The sequence below is a fragment of the Oncorhynchus tshawytscha genome, linkage group LG01, assembly GCF_018296145.1.
Source record: "Oncorhynchus tshawytscha isolate Ot180627B linkage group LG01, Otsh_v2.0, whole genome shotgun sequence".
Taxonomy (NCBI): domain Eukaryota; kingdom Metazoa; phylum Chordata; class Actinopteri; order Salmoniformes; family Salmonidae; genus Oncorhynchus; species Oncorhynchus tshawytscha.
The window spans coordinates 61,362,237-61,388,504 of record NC_056429.1 but is presented as its reverse complement, the minus strand read 5'-3'; the positions used below and the strand labels follow the sequence as shown (position 1 = coordinate 61,388,504).

Genomic DNA, 26,268 nt, shown 5'->3' with positions numbered 1-26,268 from the left:
ACTAGAAAAACAAGCACACATGGCAAAATTCAAACACATTAGACTTGTCTATGAAGAAAGGGATCATTGGAGGGAAACAAAGTCACACATCTGAAAGAATTGAAAGAGGTTTGAACACACACCATGCAGTAGAGTAAAACCTAAAGGCAAACTTTTAGTCATCACAGCACCAAAAAACACTATATTGCCTACAGGTGGCCATATACAACAAATACATGACCTGTTTGAACCAGGTACAACAAATAGACAAAGCAGCAACTGTGATGATACAGTAGTGGTGCCTGGAGAAGTGGGTATACTAAAATGTTGCCAAAAAAACTCCAGATGGCCCACCATGCGAAGGAATGATGCCTTGTGTGTAGAATTTAATGAGAAACATCGACATGTACTCTGAATGACCAACAGTAAAATGATAAATCTCATATTCGTATTTCACAGTCAGGCCGACCCAAGCTGTACTGTGCAAGTAGGCTAATAAATTAGTAGGCCTACAATTTAAAAAGATAAAAGAGGTTGTCTACTGAGTCAGAAATTCACAGGATTGGATGTTCTACGCCCACAACAATACTTAAATCCGGAGACCACTTTGAGGAATGTAAAATCTAAGACATTTTGTTTTAATTCAAGTGTGCAGTCACCTAGCACTGTTGTTTTGTTATCAGTGTTTCTGTAGTACACATGAAAAGAAATGGCCACTGGATTGATGCAAATAATCATGATATCATTTGTAGCAAGTTACATTAAATTGAGGTTACATTTATTTTTGGGGGAAAGCCTTTCCATCTATCAGAATATGGTTAGGCCTATCAGCATTTGTATTTTCCTTTTCCTTCATTGTTTGAAACATGGACGTTTTGCTTCATATTATGAGGCATGCGAAGCCAAAATCCATCCATAGAAATGTCGAGGGAAATATGTTGGATGAAACACTTCCTCATATCTGGTCCGTCAGCCATATCAATTGATCAGAAAGTATTCACACCCTTATTTGACCAAGTATGCTGACTAAGAACACATTTCATTTACAGTAACAACCTGGGGAATAGTGACAGGGGAGAGGAGCCAATTAGAAGCTGGGGATGATTAGTTTGCCATGATGGTATGAGGGTCAGATTGGGAATTTAGCCAACACCCCTACTATTATGATAATTGTCTTGGGATCATTAATGGCCACAGAGAATCACTGTCCTGGGGCATTGGGATTATGTTGTTTTTTTGTCAGAGGAAAGAGTCCCTCCTACTGGACCATCAACACCACTTCCAGCAGCATATGTTCTCCCATCCATTGACCAACCAGGGCCAAACCTGCTTAGCTTCAAAGGCAAGCCAACAGTGGGATGTAGGGTGGTGTGCTGCAGGCAGTACCCAACACATACAATTGCCTGTAAGGTCCCTCAGTTGAGCAGTGAATTTCAACCACAAAGACCATGGAGGTTTTCCAATGACTTGCAAAGAAGGACACCTTTTGGTAGATGGATAAAACATTTTTTAAAACAGACATTGAATATCCCTTCGAGCATGAGGAAGTTATTAATTACACATTGGATGATGTACCAATACATCCAGTCACTAAAAAGATACAGGTGTCCTTCCTAATTCAGTTGCTGGAGAGGAAGGAAACCACTGAGGGGTTTCACCATGAGGCCAATGGTAACTTAAAACAGTTACAGAGTTTAATGGCTGTGATGGGAGAAAACTGAGGATGGATCAACAACGTTATTGTAATGGGCCCTATGTGTAGCTGGTGTAGAGAGTCAGGCGCAGGACAGCAGATATGAGTAATCAAACGTACTTTACTCAAAAGGTAAAATATACAAAGTAAAAAATACATGTACACCATGACAGACCGAAAATACAAATAAACAATCACTCACAAAAACCATGGGGGGAACAGAGGTTTAAATAATGAACAGGTGATTGTGGGATTGAAAACAGGTGTGTGAAACAAAGACAAAATAAATTGAAAATGAAAAGTGGATCGGCGGTAGCAAGTAAACTGGTGACGTCGACCGCCGAACGCCGCCCGAACAAAGAGAGGGATCGACTTCGGAAGAAGTTGTGACAATTGTAGTTGCTCTACAATACTAACCTAATTGACATAGTGAAAAGAAGGAAGCCCACACAGAATAAAAAATATTCCAAAACATGCCGACACAGTCCTGTCTCGTAGCTCTACAGACAATTTCTTCAACCTCATGGCTTGGTTTTTGCTCTGACATGCACTGTCAACTGTGGGACCTTATATAGACAGGTGTGTGCCTTTCCAAATCATGTCCAATCAATTGAATTTACCACAGATGGAGTCCAATCAAGTTGAAATTTGAAGGATGATCAATGGAAACAAGATGCACCTGAGCTCAAGTTTGAGTCTCATAGTAAAGGGCCTGAATACTTATGTAAATAAGGTATTTCATTTATTTATTTTTTTAAATACATTTTCTAAAATGATAAAAATAACTGTTTTCGCTTTGTCATTATGGAGTATTGTGTGTAGTTTGCTGAGGAAAACAATGTATTTAATCCATTTTAGAATAAGCCTGTAACGTAACAGAAGTCCCCACAAGAATAGTAAACAAACAAAAAATGGACTAACTAGGGGCATTTTGTTAGTCCCCACAGGTCAAATGCTATTTCTAGGGGGTTTAGGGTTAAGATTAGAATTAGTGTTACGGTTAGAATTAGGGTTAGGGTTGGAAGCTAAAGTTAGTTTTAGGGTTAAGGTTAGGGTTAGGTTTAGGGGTTAGGGAAAATTGGACTTTGAATTGGATTGGATTGTGTGTCCCCACAAGGTTGGTCGTACAAGATTGTTTGTGTGTGTGGTCACTTCTGTGTCTGTCTCTGTTCACACGCACATTCCCATACCTCCTCAATGTCGTTGTCCAGGGCAATGATGCCCAGGGGGGCAGTGAGGTTGGAGCTAGCAGAGATGGTGGTTCCCACTGGGGAGGACTCACTGACGTATCCCTGGTAGGACTGGAACTGGAAGTATGGAGCCTGGTTGTTCTCATCCAGGATATCAATGATCAAGTCAGCGTACGCTGGGAGGGGATGGCCATTGTCCTGCTCAGCCTAAAGGATGGAGACAAGTTTATATGTATTATGAATCTCACTGTAACATGTACTGACATGCAACTTACAACATACAGTGCCTTCAGAAAGTATTCATACCCTTTGACTTATTCCACATTTTGTTGTGGTACAATGTGAATTCAAAATTGATTTAATTCTATTATTTAAAATTTTTCTGGACATGATTTAGAAAGAAACACACATGTCTATGTAAGGTCCACTGTTGACAGTGCATGTCAGAGCAGAAACTATACCATGACGTCCGCAGATCTCCGAGATAGAATTGTGATGAGGCATATATCTGGGAAAGGGTATAAAACAATTTCTAGAGTGTTGAAAGTTTCCAAGAGCACAGTGGTCTCCATCATTGGGAAATTGAAAAAAATATGGAACTAACCAGTCTCTGCCTAGAGCTGGCCATCCGGCCAAACTGAGCAACTGGGCAAAAAGGACGTTGGTCAGGGAGGTGACCAAGAACCCATTGACCACTCTGACAGAACTACAGAGTTCCTTGGCTGAGATGCGGGGCGGCATATAGCCTAGTGGTTAGAGCGTTGGGCCAGTAACCAAAAGGTTGGTGGGTCACATCCCCGGGCAGCAAAGGTCCACATATGTCGTTCTGCCCCTGAACAAGGCAGTTAACTCACTGTTCCTAGGCCAACATTGTAAATAATAATTTGTTCTTAACTGACTTAATTAAAGGTAAAATAAAAAATAATTATAAAATGGGAGCACCTGCCAGAAAGATGACAGTCTCTACAGCACTTCACCCATCTGGGCTTTATGGGAGAGTGGTCAGACTTGGATCCCATTGAAAATCTGTGGAAAGACTTGATATTTGCTGTTTACCACCACTCCCCATCTGACTTAACAGAGCTTGAGAAAATCTACAAGGAAAAATGGGAGAAAATACCCAAATACAGATGTGCAAAGCTGTTACAGCCATATCCAAGACAACTCAAAGCTGTAATCACGTGCAAAGGTACTTCAACAAAGTATTGACTCAGGGGTGTGAATACTTATGTACAGTAAGTGAGCCATCTCTGTTTTTCAAGTTCAATAAATGGAATACTTTCTGAATACACTGTACATGTCACATACAATCATAACAGGTCATAGCTCATTGGCAACACACTACTCTGACTATTTTCTGTAACATGCTGCAGATCAGTAAACAAAGAGAAACATGATTGTTCTAACTAGAAAATATACTTCCTGTATTACTGGCACTGTTTAAGAATGTATTTATTAAGGGGAACACAAACTATCTGTGTGGAAAGTTACTGAGAAAGACGAGGGAGTGCAGAGAGTTTCTGTCTGTTCAAAAATGTTTTTTAAAATGATGTGCAGCTTATAAAGTCTTCATAAACACTACATGAATGTGTTACAAACCATCGATAAACATTTGACATTGTTCATAAATGTGGCATAACTGCGTGAAATAACCACCAATGTCAAATGTGACATAAACCTTGCTTTATAGAGGGTGGGATAAGCACTGCATAATAAAGGCCTTATAAATCATATTAAATTGCGGCTTCACAAAGCTTTTATAACCCCGTCATGCATTTTGGTAGAGCGTTGCAAAGCCAGGATATAGGGTTCGATTCCCGGGACTACCCATACGTAAAAATGTATTCACGCTTGACTGTAAGTCTCTATATTATACTTCACTAAAACATTTCTAGGATGTCCCAACCTCTTTCCCTCTTGGGTGCATAGTCAATATTGGACAAGACCTAAAATTCCCCCAAAATGCTGTGCTGCAGGATTTCACTTTTCACAATTCCAATGTTTTTTTTTTCAAGAAAAAACATTGTCCTCTTGGCAGTATAGATGGATTTTCAAGGAAGGTAAGTGTATTATTTGGTATGCATATTGCATATTTCCAATCACCTAATATACAACCACAATACCAGTCTGGTCTTAAGCTTTCTGTGCTGTATTGACGTATCCTGAAAATGACTGCTTCTTTAGATTGTCAGTTATCTACAAAAAATAAGCTATTTTCTTTACTTTCAGAGTGCGAGCAGATCAAGGGGTTGAAAATGTAGATTTTTTTCAGATGTATTTTCTCTATCCAAGGAACAGGCCGTGGAAACTTTATTGCTGGCAAAAGTATCCATAACCAGAGGTAATTAAACTTTTCTTTGTTATTTTCTCTCTTCCTCTCTGCCTGTATTGTTGTACATGGAACCTGCCTCACTTGCATTAATAAAAATAAAAAAAGTAAGATGTCAGCTGCTACTTTTCAGATTTACACCACATCAACACTCAGCCATTTTCAGCCAAGTAATGATTTCCCTGGGGTTTAGCCTTTCAATAACCAAGTGGTGAGACACATAGCCCTCTATATTTAAATGTTTCAGGTACACTCAGATAAGTAGGTGTCTGTGTCACATACAGACAGTAACCAATCACAGAGGCACACACAACTTGCATTTCTATAGCCTCGGACCCACCTCGGGGTTCACTATACATGGAGGAAGACCACAGGACCACAGAGATTAGGTTCCTCCCCCCCAACAAAACCTTTTCATTCTCTCTGTTAGAGTGGAACGCTTATGGAGAGATATTTGGAGTGCTGTCAGTACTACAACTTGCTGCACAGTTTGGAGGAAGACGGCTACCTTGACCTGTCAAATTCTATCCACTTCTTCTGTGTGGGATATGTGTTCCTAACTGGTCTGCGGGCAGATCTACAGCATTTCACAGAGTTGGAATAATCACCCTTTAAGTACAGTGGTGAACCTGACACCTCACCAGCTGTTGCCTTAGCACTACGCAACGGATATAAATGATCTAGTCATCGTCAAGCTTCAAGTGGTATTTATGTATTCATTTGTGATCTGGTAAAAGTCTAGCAATGACATTATCCTCATGTCTCTATTTTTCAGCATAAAGTACTCTGTAACTACTTTGTGTAGACAACAGGTGAGACTACACACGCACAGTTATATCAGCTGTGTTGGTGAACCCCTCCCACATCTGAACTGGCTGACACAGAAGGCACAGCATGATCATAGGTGAGAGGTCACTTGGTCGGGTCAACAGGAAGTATTATTTAAGAGATGCTTTACGTTGAAATACAGACAGAGATGTAGTAGTCCCAGAGTTAATGATCCAAGGTCAGTTTTGCATTTCACCTCCTGATTTAACACTGACCGTGTTAGAATTTAAAAAAACAAGGCTTAATCATACTCTCTCGTCTTCAGGTATGTTTTGATGTGAGAGAGGAAGCCAGTGCCATGCCCTGGTCTTAGTATTTTGTGTTTTCTTTATTATATTGGTCAGGCCAGGGTGTGACATGGGTTAATTTTGTGGTGTGTTTTGTCTTGTTTTTTTTGTAGGTATTGGGATTGTGGTATAGTGGGGTTGTCTAGAAAAGTCTATGGTTGCCTGAAGTGGTTCTCAATCAGAGGCAGGTGTTTATCGTTGTCTCTGATTGGGAACCATATTTAGGCAGCCATATTCTTTGAGTGTTTTGTGGGTGATTGTTCCCGTCTCAGTGTTAGTTTGCACCAGATAAGGCTGTTTAGGTTGTCGCGTTTCTTGTTTTTGTATTGTTCGTGTTTATTCTTTTATTAAACATGTATCAAAATAACCACGCTGCATTTTGGTCCTCTACTCCTTCATCGGAAGAAAACCGTAACAGCCAGTCCCGTCATCGCCACCTCACCCGCTCTTAAGATAACCTTTGGGCTGTCTGGGAGCCCAAGGCTGGTTAGGAGACACCACAAGAGACACTATGTAATTGTGATGAACTGAGAGAATATTGGGGTAGCACTGTAATTCATTATGCTGTCTTCCCTGCTCCTCAGTTCTTATCTATTTGCCTTTGTCTTCTACACTGCTCTCCCCACCTCCTCTTTGTTGCTCTTTTTTTATAATGCACACCATCTATGCATTTAAGTACAGATTGAACTTGTATTTATAATATACTATTTACAATTATAATATTTATAATGCATGTATTATGTATTTATGACACCTGGATAATGAACTTTCAATAAAGCATTTCACATTCTCCACTGGTTAAAATGAAGTATCTCATTGAAATACTACACCTATCCTGTGTCCTAAGATTACAGGCATCTCTCATCTTTTTAAGTGGGAGAACTTGCACAATTGGTGGCTGACTAAATAATTTTTTGCCCCACTGTATAATTGGTGCCATTGAAAAGAAAATACTTTGACGTTTGTAGAAATGTTACAATTATGTAGGACGATATAACACAGTAGATATGCTGGGAGAAAATCCAAAGAAAAAACACCAGATTTTCTTTTTGAGCAACCATCCTCTTTGTATTTCAAGAGAAAGGTCATATTGAAAATTAGCTCACTGTGGCTAATTCCTATGGCTTCCACAGGGTGACAGCAGTCTATGTTCAAGGTTTCAGGCTTCTAACTTCAAAAGCTAATAAGAAATATCAGTTTTAGCAGAAGGACAAAGTCTTGGTTTGCGTGCGCTATGAAGACATTACGCACCTGCTAAAATTGTTTTCCTATTGAACATACTTCTTTCCGTACGAAATATCATAGTTTGATTACACTTTAGGGTATCTGAGGAGTGAACAGAAATGTATTTTGACTTGTTGAAACAAAGTTTAGGGGTAGATTTTCAGATTCCTTTCTCTGCAAGATGAACGAGTGGATAACTCAAATCGATGGCACCAACTAAACTGACTTTTTGGGATATAAAGAAGGATTTTATCTAACAAAACGACACTACATGTTACAGCTGGGACCCTTTGGATGACACTTCTTGGGAAGATTTTCAAAAAGTGAATATTTAATCATTATTTGTGAATGTATGAAACCTGTGCCGGTGGAAAAATATTTTGATGTGGTGTACCGTCCTCAAATAATTGCATAGCATGTTTTCGCTTTAATAGCTACTGTAAATCAGACAGTGCCGTTATATGAACAAGAATTTAAGTTTTCAGCCGATATAAGACAATTATATGGACACAAATGTTTTAAACCCTCTGCACCTACAGTCACTGTTTATCACTCATTCTTCATTCTTTCCACCCACTCTCACAAACTCCATCTCGCTCTCTCTCTGTCTCTCTCTCTCTCTCCTCTCCATCAATTAACCCTCTCTCTATCTCTCTGACTAACTTACTTCAATACAATTCAATTCAATTCAAGGGCTTTATTGGCATGGGAAACATGTGTTAACATTGCCAAAGCAAGTGAGGTAGATAATATATAAAGTGAAATAAACAATAAAAATTAACAGTAGACATCACACATACAGAAGTTTCAAAACAATAAAGACATTACAAATGTCATATTATATATATATATATACAGTGTTTTAACAATGTACAAATGGTAAAGGACACAAGATAAAATAAATAAGCATAGATATGGGTTGTATTTACAATGGTGCGTGTTCTTCACTGGTTGCCCTTTTCTCGTGGCAACAGGTCACAAATCTTGCTGCTTTGATGGCACACTGTGGAATTTCACCCAGTAGATATGGGAGTTTTTCAAAATTGGATTTGTTTTCGAATTCTTTGTGGATCTGTGTAATCTGAGGGAAATATGTCTCTCTAATATGGTCATACATTGGGCAGGAGGTTAGGAAGTGCAGCTCAGTTTCCACCTCATTTTGTGGGCAGTGAGCACATAGCCTGTCTTCTCTTGAGAGCCATGTCTGCCTACGGCGGCCTTTCTCAATAGCAAGGCTATGCTCGCTGAGTCTGTACATAGTCAAAGCTTTCCTTAATTTTGGGTCAGTCACAGTGGTCAGGTATTCTGCCGCTGTGTACTCTCTGTGTAGGGCCAAATAGCATTCTAGTTTGCTCTGTTTTTTTGTTAATTCTTTCCAATGTGTCAAGTAGTTATCTTTTTGTTTTCTCATGATTTGGTTGGGTCTAATTGTGCTGCTGTCCTGGGACTCTGTAGGGTGTGTTTGTGAACAGAGCCCCAGGACCGGCTTGCTTAGGGGACTCTTCTCCAGGTTCATCTCTCTGTAGGTGATGGCTTTGTTGTGGAAGGTTTGGGAATCGCTTCCTTTTAGGTGGTTATAGAATTTAACAGCTCTTTTCTGGATTTTGATAATTAGTGGGTATCGGCCTAATTCTGCTCTGCATGCATTATTTGGTGTTCTACGTTGTACACGGAGGATATTTTTGCAGAATTCTGCGTGCAGAGTCTCAATTTGGTGTTTGTCCCATTTTGTGAAGTCTTGGTTGGTGAGCGGACTCCAGACCTCACAACCATAAAGGGCAATGGGCTCTATGACTGATTCAAGTATTTTTAGCCAGATCCTAATTGGTATGTTGAAATTTATGTTCCTTTTGATGGCATAGAATGCCCTTCTTGCCTTGTCTCTCAGATCGTTCACAGCTTTGTGGAAGTTACCTGTGGCGCTGATGTTTAGGCCAAGGTATGTATAGTTTTTGTGTGCTCTAGGGCAACAGTGTCTAGATGGAATTTGTATTTGTGGTCCTGGTGACTGGACCTTTTTGGAACACCATTATTTTGGTCTTACTGAGATTTACTGTCAGGGCCCAGGTCTGACAGAATCTGTGCATAAGATCTAGGTGCTGCTGTAGGCCCTCCTTGGTTGGTGACAGAAGTACCAGATCATCAGCAAACAGCAGACATTTGACTTCGGATTCTAGTAGGGTGAGGCCGGGTGCTGCAGACTTTTCTAGTGCCCGCGCCAGTTCGTTGATATATATGTTGAAGAGGGTGGGGCTTAAGCTGCATCCCTGTCTAACCCCACGACCTTGTGTGAAGAAATTTGTGTGTTTTTTGCCAATTTTAACCGCACATTTGTTGTTTGTGTACATGGATTTTATGATGTCGTATGTTTTACCCCCAACACCACTTTCCATCAGTTTGTATAGCAGACCCTCATGCCAAATTGAGTCGAAGGCTTTTTTGAAATCAACAAAGCATGAGAAGACTTTGCCTTTGTTTGTTTGATTGTCAATTAGGGTGTGCAGGGTGAATACATGTGGTAATTTGGTTAAAAAAAACAATTTGACAATTGCTCAGTACATTGTTTTCACTGAGGAAATGTTCGAGTCTGCTGTTAATGATAATGCAGAGGATTTTTCCAAGGTTACTGTTGACGCATATTCCACGGTAGTTATTGGGGTCAAATTTGTCTCCACTTTTGTGGATTGGGGTGATCAGTCCTTGGTTCCAAATACTGGGGAAGATGCCAGAGCTAAGGATGATGTTAAAGAGTTTTAGTATAGCCAATTGGAATTTGTTGTCTGTATATTTGATCATTTCATTGAGGATACCATCAACACCACAGGCCTTTTTGGGTTGGAGGGTTTTTATTTTGTCCTGTACTTCTCCATCTCTTGTTCTATTTTTTCTCCCCTTATTCTCTCTTCCTCTGTCTTTATCTGCCTATCCTCCCTCCAACCCAATCCATCTATCTGACTCATCTATATTTTTCATATCTGTCCTTGCCACCCTCTGAGAGAAAATGGCTTTTTCCAATGTGACATCAGGATCAATGACAACATTGTCCTTGGTGCTGAACATTCTATAACAAGTCACAATAACTACAACTACTAAGTACAAACTGTCTTTTCACTCCTCCAGGTATCTCGGTGACAAAGCTCTCAATATATTTCAATGGCAGTAAGCATAATTATAAAGCGGTATCTGACAGCTAACCCAGAGCAGTCTCTTCTAGATACCAACCTCTAACTCTCTCTTTCCTTCCCTGCTGATACCACCAGCACCAGTTCATCTCCTTCCAACCACCTCCCCCTCCACCTCCACCTCTCCTCCTCCCTCGCCTGCTCCATGCTCACACAAAGCACTTTTCAAACATCATCACACATTCCTCTCCTCTGTGCACGTGACAGCCTGCTCAGTGCTCCGGGGCTACCATTTTAAATGGAGAGAGGTTCTGGTGGGTGGATGGTAGTATGCTTTGTGCATCATAACAGGTCATCTCTGGTTCTAATTTGGATTGCCTCCAGGGGCGTGATACCGTGGTTTGGAGGTAGCAGCACTACCACTAGACCAGCCCTCAAAACAAAACCAACATCTCTGGTTGATGTTTGGTACATGATTACCTTGATTTCAGTTTGAAGGTGGATTTGCTTACCTTGATGATGATGATAAATTTGGTGTACAGGTCTCTGCTGACTGGTTTCAGGAGCAGGAGCGCTGCAGTCGTCCTGTTCAGGGAGAAGTACTCTGGGTACGTTGAGGGCTGACCTGAGGTAAAACAAAGAATGAACATTGCTTTTTTGGTGCTTTCGGGTATGAATGTTGACCAGTGATAATACATTATTAATTGGACAATAAAGGATTGAAGTGAAATAGTGGATTGATCATGTAAACATCCATGTGTGTGACTTTAAGCTCAGTGAGGAACCTACCAACCAGTATGTAGTAATGTATCTCTGGCCTTTTAGAGGGGGGCTGGATGTTCCTGTCCATGTCCACAGCTCGGATAGGTGGGGTCACCTCCAGCGGGTTCAGTTCTCTCTGAAAGGGAGGTAGGGAGGAAAAGGGGGGGGGCGTCAGAAACCAATGAACTGTGTTAGTGGTTTGTATCACCCATTACAATGTTAAGCCTTTTGCAACCAAGGGAACATTTATTAAATGTACAGTGCCTTCAGAAAATATTCACACCCCATGCTTTTTTCCACATTTTGTTGTGTTACAGCCTGAATTTTGTGTCACTGGCCTACACACAATACCCCATAATGTCAAAGTGGAATTATGTTTATAAAAATGTTTACAAATTAATAAAAAATGAACAGCTGAAATGTCTTGTGTCAATAAGTATTCAGCCCCTATGTTATAGCAAACCTAAATGAGTTTAGGAATAACAATTTCCTTAAATCACGTAACAAGTTGCATGGATTCACTCTGTGTGCAATATTAGTGTTTAGCATGATCTTTACACTACCTCATCTCTGTAGCCAACACATACAATTATCTGTATGGCCCCTTAGTTGAGCGGTGCATTTCAAACACAGATTCAACCACAAAGACCAGGGAGGTTTTCCAATTCCTCGAAAAGAAGGGACAGCCCTTTGAGCATGGGGAAATTATTAATTGGATGGTGCATCAATACACCCAGTCACTACAAATATGCAAGTGTCCTTCCTAACTCAGTTGCCCGAGAGGAAGGACAACGCTCAGGGATTTCACCATGAGGCAAATTATGGCTTTACTACAGTTACAGAGTTTAATTGCTATGATAGGAGAAAACTGAAGATGGATCAACAACATTGCAGTTACTCTACAATACTAACGTAAATGAGAGTGAAAAGAAGGAAGCCTGGACAGAATAAAAATGTTGTCTTTGCAATAAGGCATCCTGTTTGCAATAAGGCAAAAAAGTAAAACTGCAAAAATGTGGCAAAGAAATTCACTTTATGTTCTGAATACAAAGACTTACAGTGCATTCGGAAAGAATTCAGACCCCTTGACTTTTTCCACATTCCGTTACGTTACAGTCTTATTCTAAAATTGATTAAATTGTTTCTTCCACTCATTCATCTATACACAATACCTGATATTGACAAAGCAAAAACAGGATTTAGACATTTTTGCAAATGTATTAACATTTTAAAACTGAAATATCACATTTACATAAGTATTCAGACCCTTTACTCAGTACTTTGTTGAAATAACTTTGGCAACGATTACAGCCTCGACTTCTGCATTCCTCTCTGCAGATCCTATCAGGTTCTGTTAGGTTGGATGGGGAGCGTCACTGCACAACTATTTTCAGGTCTTACCAGAGATGTCCGGTCAGGTTCAAGTTCGTGCTCTGGCTGGATCAAGGACATTCAGATACCTGTGTGCTTAGGGTCGTTGTCCTGTTGGATGGTGAACCTTCACCCCATCTGAAGTCCTGAGCGCTTTGGAGCAGGTTTTCATCAAGGATTTCTCTGTCATTTTCTCCATTCATCTTTCCCTTGACCCTGACTAGTCTCCCAGTCCTAACCACTGAACAACATCCCCACAGCATGATGCTGCCACCACCATGCTTCACCACCATGCTTCACCGTAGGGATGGTGCCAGGTTTCCTCCACACGTAACGCTTAGCATTCAGGCCAAAGAGTTCAATCTTGGTTTCATCAGACCAGTGAATCTTGTTTCTCATGTTCTGAGAGTCTGTTTCCAAACTTCTTCCATTTAAGAATGATGGTGGCCACTGTGTTCTTGGGGACCTTCAATGCTGAAGACATTTTGAGCCTCGACACAATCTTGTTTTGGCGGTCTATGGACAATTCCTTCAACTTCATGGCTTCGTTTTTGCTCTGACATGCACTGTCAACTGTGGGACCTTATATAGACAGGTGTGTTCCTTTCCTAGTCATGTCCAATCAATTGAATTTACCACAGGTGGAGTCCAATCAAAGTTGTAGAAACATCTCAAGGATGATCAATGGAAACAGGATGCACCTGAGCTCAACTTTGAGTATCATAGTAAAGGGTCTGAATACTTATGTAAATAAGATTTTTTTGTTTTACATTGTTTCTAAAAACATGTTGCTTTGTCATTATGGGGTATTGTGTGTAGATTGATGTTTACGTTTTTATTTAACACATTTTAGAATAATGCTGTAATGTAACAAAATGTGGAAAAAGTCAAGGGGTTTGAATACTTTCCAAATGCACTGTAGGGGTAAAGTGACAAGGCAAACGGATGGATAATAAACAGTAGCAACAGTGCATGTGATGAGCGTGGTGGTGTCTAAGTGTGTGTGTGGTGACAGTGTGCCTGTGTGTGGGTGTTATATGTGAGTGTGTGTGTGTGTGTGTGTGTATGTATTGGAGTGTTAGTGTAAGCATGTGTGAGTGTGAGTCCAGTGTGTGTGCATAGAGACGAAAATAGTGCAAATAGAGTCAACGCAGATAGTCCGGGTAGCTATTTGGATAGCTATTTAGCATTCTTATGGCATGGGGGTAGAAGCTTATGGCTTGGGGGTAGCTCTCCAGTACTGCTTGACATTTGCTAACAAAGCTTACAGTCTATGACTTGGGTCGCTGGAGTATTTGACAATTATAGGGCCTTTTTCTGACACCGCCTGGTATATACAGTTGAAGTCAGAAGTTTACATACACCTTAGCCAAATATATTTAAACTCAGTTTTTCACAATTCCTGACATTTATTCCCCCCAAAAATCCCTGTCTTAGGTCAGTTAGGATCACCACTTTATTTTAAGAAGGTGAAATGTCAGAAAAATAGAAGAGAGAATGATTTATTTCAGCTTTTATTTCTGTCATCACATTCCCAGTGGGTCAGAAATTTACATTCACTCAATTAGTATTTGGAAGCATTGCCTTTAAATTGTTTAACTTGGGTCAAATGTTTCGGGTAGCATTCCACAAGCTTCCCAAAATAAGTTGGGTGAATTTTGTCCCATTCCTCCTGACAGAGCTGGTGTAACTGAGTCAGGTTTGTAGGCCTCCTTGCTTGCACACGTTTTTCAGTTCTGCCCACAAATGTTCTGTAGGATCGAGGTCATGGCTTTGTGATGGCCACTCCAATACCTTGATTTTCTTTTCTTTATTTTGCCACAACTTTGCAAGTATGCTTTGGGTCCATGTCCATTTGGAAGACCCATTTGCGACCAAGCTTTAACTTCCTAACTTATGTCTTGAGATGTTGTTTTCCTTCCTTTTGATGCCATCTATTTTGTGAAGTGCACCAGTCCCTCCTGCAATAAAGCACCCCCACAACATGATGAGTCCAGCCCCGTGCTTCACGGTTGGGATGTTGTTCTTCGGCCTTTTTCCTCCAAACATAACAATGGTCATTATGGCGAAACAGTTCTATTTTTGTTTCATCAGACCAGAGGACATTTCTCCAAAAAGTACGATCTTTGTCCTCATGCGCAGTTGCAAACCGTAGTCTGGCTTTTTTTATGGCAGTTTTGGAGCAGTGGCTTCTTCCTTGCTGAGCGGCCTTTCAGGTTCTGTCGATATAGGACTCATTTTACTGTGGATATAGATACTTTTGGGCCTGTTTCCTCCAGCATCTTCACAAGGTTCTTTGCAGTTGTTCTGTGATTTATTTGCATTTTTCGCACTAAAGTACATTCATCTCTAGGAGACAGAATGCGTCTCCTTCCTGAGCGGTATGACGGTGGTGTTTATACTTGCGTACTATTGTTTGAACAGATGAAAGTTGTACCTTCAGGCATTTAAATTGCTCCCAAGGATGAACCAGATTTTTGGAGGTCTACAATTATTTTTCTGATGTCTTGGCTGATTTCTTTTGATTTTTCCATGATGTTAAGCAAAGAGGCACGGAGTTTGAAGGTATGCCTTGAAATACAACCACAAGTACACCTCCAATTGACTCAAATGATGTCAATTAGCCTATCAGATTCTTCTGAAGCCATGTCATCATTTGCTTGAATTTTCCAAGCTGTTTAATGACACTGTCAATATAGTGTATGTAAATTTATGACCCACTGGAATTGTGATACAGTGAATTATAAGTGAAATAATCTGTCTGTAAACAATTGTTGGAAAAATTACTTGGTGTCATGCACAAAGTAGATGTCTTAACTGACTTGCCAAAACTATAGTTTATTAACAAGAAATGTGTGGAGTGGTTGAAAACAAGTTTTAATGACTCCAACCTAAGTGTACGTAAACATTTGACTTCAACTGTAGGTCCTGGGTGGCAGGGAGTTTGGCCCCAACTTGACAGAGCTTGAATAATCTTTAAAAGAATAATGGGCAAATATTGAACTCATTTAGGTTCGCCACAAAGGGGTTGAATACTTATTGACTGAAGACATTTCAGCTTTCATTTTTAATTAATTAGTAAACATTTCTAAAAACATAATTCCACTTTGAAATTATGTGGTATTGTATGCATTCCAGTGACACAAAATATGAATTTAAAATATTAATATAAAAATATTAATTTTAAATTCAGGCTTCTAAAAGTCAAGGGGTATGAATACTTCCTGAAGGCACTGTATGTTCCCAAGTAAAACTTTAGTGGCTCATCCTCTCTGTCTGTTGCTGGGTTTGCCTATGGTAAAACACAGGAGATGAGACGTTGCTGTTGCACACAAACACACACTTGCTCTCAATCACTTCCCATTCCCCTACACATGCACAAAGCCTACAGTACACCCCTCACAGTGTGGTTCATACCGGTTGGGTGAACTCTGGTATGGTGATGCGGTAGGTGAGGGGGTTGCAGTCTTGGGTGTTATTGACCAAGACACAGGGCAGGAACATTGGCCCCAGGTCATCTCCATCCAGAACATCTATGGTCAGCGTGGTCGTAGTAGTTCGCCTGTTGGCATTATACAGAGCACGGTCCTATCGGATGGAAGTCAACATCGTTACTTACCAAAGCCATGAATGAACAACACTTTAAAATATAATCAATATAAATTAATCAATCAATCATGAGACCTATTTCTCTTTTCAATTCCATGATCAACTTCATAAACTTACTGAACATTTAGTTTGATAAATACATTTCATCATCACTCTACCTCTACTTCAAATATCAATTGTAACAACCCCTCTATTTTCCTAAATTTAAAATGAGTCTTTACCATCTTAAGACACTCAGAGATATTCGACATATACCCTTAATCAAGGCATCAGATTCTAGAAAGCATTGTGTACAGTTACCTTTTTCAAGGACAACAATATACAGGCAGTACACAAACGCACATGCACACGAGAAATTATAAAAGTAATTGCAGTATATGTTCTTGCAATTTCCTTCTCCCAATACTCTCTGAGCAGCACTTCACATTGTCACAATAATTGAACCCTGACATAAGCAGCGGAGGTCCAATTAATGTCATGTCCTGCCATGCAGCTAACACAGACATATGGAAATGTCTGCTCTACCCAAAATTACAACCAAGTAATTGCAGTATTACCACAAAAATGGAAGAGGCAAGTAGAAGGGGAAAAAGGTAAGGAACTTGTATTAAAGAACATAAATGGTTAAAGAAAAGTGTGATAAATAAAAACAACAATTTCATTTAAGGACCAATAAACTGACAGCTGTGCCATATAAATTGCAAAATAGTTGGGAAGAGATTTTTGATGTACCCAATCCATGGCACATGGTTTATGGATTGATACGCAAAACAACGCCGGATTCAAAACTTCACATTTTTCAATTTAAATTACTATACAAAATTCTTGCAACTAATAGAATGTTATATATATGGGGGATAGAATCTTCCCAGCTCTGCAGATTCTGCTGTGAGGAGGCATTTATTTTGGTATTGTCCATGTGTAGCTCATTTTTGGTCACAGGTCCAGGAATGGCTGAAGAATTGCAACATTTGCCTAGAACTAATGCTACAGATAGCAATACTGGGTGATTTGAAAAGCCATAGTCAATCAATCAATAATATAATAATTATTTTAGCAAAAAAATGTATTTTTAATTTACAATCTGTAGAAGCTATGAGAATAGAAAGTTTCAATTATTTTGTGAAGCATCACAGCACAGTTGAAAAATATATGGCAAATAGAAATCCGAAATGGATGATGTTGAGAGATAGATGGGAGGGGTTGAATGGAGCTGAAGGGTGGGACTAATAACAAGATACTGTAAACAATATAAAACATACGGGATCTGTAAAATGTATATAGGTTCAGAACTTTTGTGAAATAGCACAGTTACATATAGAAATCAAACAGGATGGACATCAGAAATACAGGAAGGACTAAGAACAAACAAGAGAGAACTATTGTAAAGTAGACTGTGTCTGTAAAATGTGTATAAGATGTATAAATTGAAGGTAAAAGCAGAAGTGTTTATTAGTTTACTCCAATTGGGGGATCGGCGGTAGGGTTTGCGGGGAATAATAATAAAGGTATATTCTTTAAAAAATATGTACGTCTATATAGGTATATGTATGTATATATGTGTATATGTATGCATGCGTGTATGGGATATATATTTACCCCAAAAATATAAGGGGGATTGGAAATGATGCAGAACAATTACATTGACGGAAGCAACATTCATTCCGCAATACTAAGCTGATCCACCCCTTAGAAAAATAAGAAAAAAAACATGCCATGTCCTTCTCCCTCTAAACTCTTCTGACATTGGTAAAGGTAAAATGAAATCTCTGGGAGCAGCTTAGGCCCCTGTCATCCATATTTACTGGGGAAATAAAGCAAATAAATCCCTTTCCTCTGTTCCTCTTTATACTAGTCTGTCTGTCTCTGTGACATTCTGCCTTCTCCCTATCTCAATCCCCCTTTCCTGTCTTCATTTTCTTCTTCTTCTCCTGTGTAATCATACTGTCAAAATCAAATCAAATGTTATTTGTCACATGCGCTGAATACAAAGGGTGTAGACCTTACAGTGAAATGCTTACTTACAAGCCCTTAACCAACAATGCAGTTTTAAGAAATACCTGAAAAAAGTAAGATAAAAACAGCAGTAAAAATAACAATAGTGGGGCTACATACAGGGGACAACAGATTGTAGTCAATGTGCGGGGGCACCGGTGTTGAGGTAATTGAGGTAATATTTACGTAGGTAAAGTTATTAAAGTGACAATGCATAGAAAATAACAGAAAATAGCAGCAACATACGTTGTCTGGGTTGACATTTGATTAGATGTTCAGGAATCTTATGGCTTGGGGTAGAAGATGTTTAGAGGCCTTTTCGACACAGACTTTGCGTTCTGGTACCGCTTGCCGTGCGGGAGCAGAGAGAACAGTCTATGACTAGGGTGGCTGGAGTCTGACAATTTTTAGGGCCTTCCTCTAACACCGCCTGGTATAGAGGTCTTGGATGGCAGGAAGCTTGGCCCCAGTGATGTATTGGGCCGTACGCACTACCCTCTGTAGTGCCTTGCGGTCAGAGGCTGAGCAGTTGCCATACCAGACAGTGATGTAACCTGTCAGGATGCTCTCGATGGTGCAGCTGTACAAAACCTTGTGAGGATCCGAGGACCCATGCCTTAATATTTTCAGTCTCCTGAGGGGGAATAGGTTTTGTCGTGCCCTCTTCACAGCTGTCTTGGTGTGCTTGGACCATGTTCGTTTGTTGGTGATGTGGACGCCAAGGAACTTGAAGTTCTCAACCTGCTCCACAACAGCCCTGTCGATGAGAATGGGGGTGTGCTGGGTCCTCCTTTTCCTGTAGTCCACAATCATCTCCTTTGTCTTGATCACGTTGAGGGAGAGGTTGCTGTCCATACACCATACGGTCAGGTCTCTGACCTCCTACCTGTAGGCTGTCTCATCATTGTCAGTGATCAGGCCTACCACTGTTGTGTCATCTGCAAACTTAATGATGGTGTTGGAGTCATGCCTGGCTGTGCAGTTATGAGTGAACAGGGAGTACTTGAGGGGACTGAGCTCGCACCCCTGAGGTGGCCCAAGTGTTGAGGATCAGCGGGGCAGATGTGTTGTTACCTAATCTTACCACCTGGGGGCGGCCCGTCAGGAAGTCCAGGATCCAGTTGCAGAGGGAGGTGTTTAGTCCCAGGGTCCCTAGTTTAGTGATGGGAACTATGGTGAGGGCACTATGGTGTTGAATGCTGAGCTGCAGTCAATGAATAGGGTCTCACATAGGTGTTAATTTTGTCCAGGTGGGAAAGACAGCATGTGGATCTGCGGGGGAACCAGGTTGGTCTACTGGGATAATGATGACGCCAGTGTCCGATCTAATCCTTGCACTGAGATGCAGTACCACTGGACAAGAGAGCCCAAAAACCAGCCTAATTAGCACCACTTGGGACTTTCACGGCCGGATGTGTCTATTCGAACCAGGTACCGCCTCCTGTGGCCTGTTGCACCACTTGAGTTCTGGGGCCTGTTGGTAGTCTGGGGGCCACTGCCTTGCTCTAGTAAAAGCTCTAATTAAATCTATCCTGATATGCTAAACAATAATATGACAGAGCTCCAAAGAGAGCCTGGAGTCTTTATGCAAATTGGAAAATAAATAATTACGTCAACATGAAGGAGGGACCGACATTTCAGTTAGGTAGTTCTGGACTCAAAGTAATTATGTGTTAGGTAAATGTTCAGCTGTGTTTATTTGTTTGTCTCTTTGTTTCCTTCCTGAGCGGTATGATGGCTGCGTGGTCCCATGGTGTTTATACTTGCGTACTATTGAAATACATCCCCAGGTGCACCTCCAATTGACTCAAATTATTTCATTAGCCTATCAGAAGCTTATAAGCTATGACATAATTTTCTGGAATTTTCCAAGCTGTTTAAAGGCACAGTCAACTTAGTGTATGTACTGTAAACCTCTGACCCACTGGAATTGTGATACAGTGAATTATAAGTGAAATAATCTGTCTGTAAACAATTGTTGCAGAAAATAGTTGTGTCATCCACAAAGTAGATGTCCTAACCGACTTGCCAAAACTATAGTTTGTTAGGAAATTTGTGGAGTGGTTGAAAAATGAGTTTTAATGACTCCAACCTAAGTGTATGTAAACTTCCAACTTCAAATGGAGAAGGCTTCTGTCTATTTGAGTTGGTAAATCTGTGTTGGTATTCCTGTCGAATTCAGCTTTATTGAATATATTGTGTAGGGGAGCTGCATAAGCATTGCTCTCTGCATTCTGGAGGATCAAGTTTTGAAATCAGTGGAATTAGAGTATGATTGCTAAAGAGATGGAGAAAACACCTGTCACCGGATTACATCTTCAAACTAAGGACAACCTTGGCATGACATCTGTGACAGGGAGACGCATCATGATGTATATTTGTAAGATAGTCTATCTGCTGTAGCTACAATTTCAGAAATTACACGTTTCATTTCAAGCTAATGTGTACTGTTAGCTAGGTAGCTAACGTTATCTGGCTGGCTCCTTAGCTAACGTTACGTGTATGACATTATTATTCGTATCCCAAAACCATTTGCTTTGCTATTTAAAGCATAATGTTAGCTAGCTAACATTGAACCTGGTTGCTTAGCTCCATTAAGATTCATGCAGGTTAGTAACAACATTATTTGTCACAATGTTCAGTATTGTTTAAATAGCTAACATTACAGGCTGGCTCGTTAGCTAACATTATGTGACGTGTGTCATCTTACACGTTGTTTACCTAGCAAGCTAGCTACATGTCTTAAGCTAAAGTGAACTGTTAGCTTGCTACCTAACATTAGTTGGCTGGCTCCCTAGCTAACGTTACGTGTATGACATTATTATTCGTATCCCAGAGCCGTTTGCGTTGCTAGTTAGAGCCTAATGTTAGCTAGCAAACATTGAACCTGGTTGGTTAGCTCCCAGCAGATTCATGCAGGGTAGTAACGACATGATTTGGCACAAAGCTCATAGTTGTTTACCTAGCTAGGGTCATTGTTAACCTAGCTAGCTAGCTACATGTCTTAAGCTAAAGTGTACAAAACTTGTTGAATATGGTCAGTGTCAGTAAACGTCGTCAAAAAAAGTGTAATGAAATTGTTGCCAGCAGAGCTGGTTAGGCTGTTTTCATGTTAGCTAGCGTCCCACATATCCCAGAGAGGTTAATGAAGTGGTGATTACAGAGCTCAGCCATGTGCTCCTTGTCAGTAACAACAGCATCAACAACTTTAAAGCACACGGGCAGCTGTGAGGAGGAGGAGGGTTTATTCTCCAGGTCTTTAACCGTTTTTCAGAACTTCTTGGGGTTAGAACTGCTCCTTAACCTCTCTGGGGTAGGCAGGACGCTTGCGTCCCACATGACCAATAGCCAGGGAAAATGCAGAGCGCCAAATTCAAATACATTTCTATAAAAATCTAACTTTCATTAAATTACACATGCAAGATAGGAAATTAAAGCTACACTCGTTGTGAATCCAGCCAACATGTCAGATTTCAAGTCTTTTCGGCGAAAGCATAAGATGCTTTTATCCGAGGATAGCACAACAGTAAACAATGAAAGAGGAGCATATTTCAACTCTGCAGGCGCGACACAAAACGCAGAACTAAAATATAAATCATGCCTTACCTTTGACGGGCTTCTTTTGTTGGCACTCCTATGTCCCATAAACATCACAGATGGTCCTTTTGTTCGATTAATTCCGTCGATATATATCCAAAGTGTCAATTTATTTGGCGCGTTTGATCCAGAAAAACACCGCTTCCAACTTACGCAACTTCACTACAAAATATCTCTAAGTTTACCTGTAAACTTTTCCAAAACATTTCAAACTACTTTTGTAATACAACTTCAGGTATTTATTTCTAAACGTATATAATCAATCAAATTGAAGACGGGATGATATGTGTTCAATACAGGAGCAAAACAAACTGAAGCTACTTTTCTGGTTACGCGCCTCTATCAAAAGGTACACATGAAGTGACGTTCGTTCTGAGCTATGGTACTTCTTCAAAAAGGAAAAACCTCAACCAATTTCTACAAACTGGTGACATCCAGTCGAAGTGGTAGGAACTGCAGGAAAGTCGATTAGAATTCTGGATTCCCCATGAAATGATATTGAAAAGACAGTGACTTTAAAAAAAGAAAATCTGAATGGTTTGTCCTCTGGGTTTCGCCTGCTAAATAAGTTCTGTTATTGTTATGGTTCTCTTCTGGTGAAAGAGAAGAGGACCACAATGCAAGGTGGTTATCTTTATACATCTTTAATGAAAGATGAAAAATGAACAATATACAAAACAAGAAACGTGCAAAAAAAACGAAACAGCCCTATCTGGTGCAACAAACACAGAGACAGGAACAATCACCCACGAAATACTCAAAGAATATGGCTGCCTAAATATGGTTCCCAATCAGAGACATCGATAAACCACTCCAGGCAACCATAGACTTACCTAGAATACTATACTACACACAACCCCATCAATCTACAAAACCCATAGACAAGAAAAACACATAATCACCCATGCCACACCCTGGCCTAACCACAATAATAAAGAAAACACAAAATACTAAGGCCAGGGCGTGACAGTTATACTCAGAGTCATGATTTAGAAACTTCAGATTTTTTTCTATCCAATATTACTACTACTAATAATATGCATATATTAGGGACAGATTAGGAAGCAGTTCAGTTTGGGCACGCTATTCATCCAAAAGTGAAAGTGCTGCCCCCTACCCCAAACAGGTTAGAGTAACTAACTTTGGCCTTCAGGATAGACTGCGTGCACTAATTTCTCATTTGTCTATCTGCATGTGCCTTTCGCCAAATGGAATTATTGAGGTGGAGTCATGGTCGAACCAGGGGCTGAACCTGTTTTTAATTCTTGTTTTCTTTACGGGGCATGTTTGTTAAGATTACCACTGAAAATATAAAAAAGAAGGTCCAATTTACAGAGGCCAGGTCATGAAGGAAGGCTTGCTCATTAATATTTTTTAGTAAGCATCTTTGACAAATCTGGACAGGTCATTTCACTGAGCAGCCATTACGAACACAGGCTATAAAACAGTGATCACTAAGGTCATTACAGAAAGCACCAGACTGATACCTATCAGGATTATTTGCGAGAATAACATCAATGAGTAGCCTTTAGAGGTTGTTTGGAGTCATACCTTGTGGGACTGGTAATAAGCCCCATAGCTCTAGGACTTGGTCAGGTGGTTTAAGCATCTCCCATTTTAGGTCACCTAGCAGGACACATTCAGACTTAGTGTAAGGGGCCAGGAGAGAGTTTAGGGAAATTAGGGTACAGGTCAGTGCTGATGGTGGACGATAACACCCAGCAACAGTCAACAAACATTTTTTTGAAAGTTGAATGCTTAAAACCAGCTAATCAGATTGTTTGGGGACAGACTTGGTGGAGACAACCAAGCACTAAAGGTGTTCCTTGGTAAAGATTGCCACTCCACCACCTTTGGAAGATCTGCTTTGTCGAAAAAGGTTATAACCAGAAAGGTTAACATCAGTGTTCAAAAACCTCTTTCTTCACATCTAAGTAATGACCAACACATCTGGATTGGAACTATGAACCCACACTTTCAATTTATACATTTTAGTTATTTTGACGTCCGGATGAAAAGCGTGCCCAAAGTAAACTGCCTGTTACTCAGGCCCAGAAGCTAGGATATGCATATAATTGGTATATTTGGATAGAAAACACTCTAAAGTTTCTAAAACGTAAAAAAATTATGTCTGTGAGTATAACAGAACTGATATGGCAGGCAAAACCCTGAGGACAAACCATAACAAAAAAAAAATCATATTGTACAACAATTCCATCAGGTTAAAAGAATACAAAAGCCGGTGAAAGGTGGTTAGATGAAGATTGGAGGACACGTGTCCGTGGAACCATTAGAGAGTCAGACTCTTGAGTGTGGGAAGAAACATAGTCTGTCCCACGGTCGGGTAAACAAGCAAGTTCATAGTCAACAAATCCCACAGGAGTCATGAGGCAAATAGCATAAAGCACAAGAAAAATGTGCTGGTGGAATCCAAGCAGCAAAGCAGCAGGCAACGGGAGTAGGTGTCACACCCACTTGGGAGAAGATTTACTTATTGAATTAATTGAATTGTAATTTATCTTTCTTCTTGGCTTTAAAAGAAGCTTCAGATTAAATATTACTCACTCAGTTCCAGGTTGAATGGTGTTTGCTGGTCATTGGTTTGCCAGAGCATTTGCTGTATAGACCTTGGAAATAAGAATCTTTGGTAGTAGGAATCCTTCCATGTTATTTTGTCCAAAATCAAGTTGTAGGTTTGAAGTTTTGATTTGGAGTGAAGGTTATGTTGTGGAGGGTAGTATCCTTTATATGTCCTTGTGGAAACATCAAGTTCATCTAACTCTAAATCATTTTTTTTAAACATGCTGAAAATATGTGGGAGCCCATCTGCTCATGATTTCTCTATCTCTCAAGGCTTGACGTGACATTATGACACCAGGCATAGTAAATTCGATTAGACATATCCCATCAAAGGGATGCTGACTAAAAGGGGGTTAGATCTGAAGTCAGTGGTCTCCATCACCACAGATGGAGCTCCAGCCATGATAGGAAGAGGGAGGGGACTGGTTGCACGTTTGAAAGAGGACCACCCTGAACTGAAATCATATCTCTCCTGTGTCTTGGAAAATAGTATTCTGAGGTCATGAAAACAATGATGAAACTGATTAACTTTTTGAGAGCAACACAGCCTGTTACGAGGCATTCTGAGGCATACTACTGCACAACAGATGGCTCAACAAAGGCAGGGTTTTGGAATGCTTTAGGGCCATACAGGAGGAAATCAAAGCTTTCTTATCAGAGCAAAATAGTGACTAGGCAACTCAGTTTTCTGAGTTTTTGGAAGATGAGTAGAAGATGGAAACAGTTGTATTTTTGACATACATTGCATCACACCTTAATCAACTGAATGTTAAGCTGCAGAGACGGGACAACACAGTGTGTGATATAACAGCAGTCCGGACTTTACAGAAGAAATGTGAGGTTTTCAAGAATGATCTCCAGGGAGAACTTGTCCACTTCTCCAATCTTCTGGTGTAAACACAGGGAGACAAAGATGTCTCCAACCATGATTATTTCACCCAGAAGCTGATGGATAACTTCAAGGCTCGCTTTGATAACTTCACTGTTGGAAGAGAACTGCTGCTGCTCATCCAGAACCTCTTCTTGGTCTAAAACATGACAAAGTTGTCAAAAGAAGCAAAACAGATCTTCAGATTGGTAGATTTTGCATCACTGCAAATGGAGTTGATTGAGCTGCAAGAAAATGTGGGATTGAAGGAGCAGGCTGGTGATTGTGACCCTGTCACTTTCTGGGGGATGATGGTGCCTGCAACTTGTTCCACTCCCATACTGTGAACAACAACTCCTTGTGCCTTTTCTAGAACATGACATAGCATTAGATGGTAACACTGGATAACTGCCTTCACTTGTCTCAGTGTTGAGTTCCATCTTGTGTTGACAGTGGCAGGGATGCCTCTTTCCCCAAATTCAGCCTCAAACACCTCTTTGAATGTTGTGCTTGTATGCAGCAGTGAGCTGATTTTTGATAACTTTGAAATAGAAGGAGTTATCAGTTTTGTTTCTTTCATGCCACCTCCCACCACCAGCTGGAGAGTGTGGGAAAAACACTGCAGGCGCAGTGTTTTTGATTCTAAAATCATAATATTTGTGACTCAAGTCCAAGTCATGTGACTCGAGTCCACACCTCTGACTTACAGTACAGTCTATTTATAATACAGCCATAATGTATGTATTCTTATGCCATTATTTAACTGTCTACTTTAATTAAATGCTCTGTTTACTCATTGCTGTGTATCTTTGTTTCCTCTGTAGAACCATAAAT

The 26,268-nt window shown here is 40.3% G+C and overlaps 1 protein-coding gene across 2 annotated transcripts in view; it reads right to left on the bottom strand.

Moving 5' to 3' along the window:
- The window catches only part of LOC112254505 (protocadherin-15), a 222,762-nt gene that overhangs the window by 122,374 nt on the left and 74,120 nt on the right, over positions 1–26,268 (bottom strand). For both annotated transcript variants that reach the window (XM_024427170.2, XM_024427178.2), the window contains 4 exons: positions 16,203–16,373; positions 11,442–11,550; positions 11,165–11,277; positions 2,863–3,069 (listed from right to left, as the gene is read on the bottom strand). In XM_024427170.2, the coding sequence (XP_024282938.1) occupies positions 2,863–3,069; positions 11,165–11,277; positions 11,442–11,550; positions 16,203–16,373 (600 nt within the window). The remainder of the gene's footprint in view (positions 1–2,862; positions 3,070–11,164; positions 11,278–11,441; positions 11,551–16,202; positions 16,374–26,268) is intronic.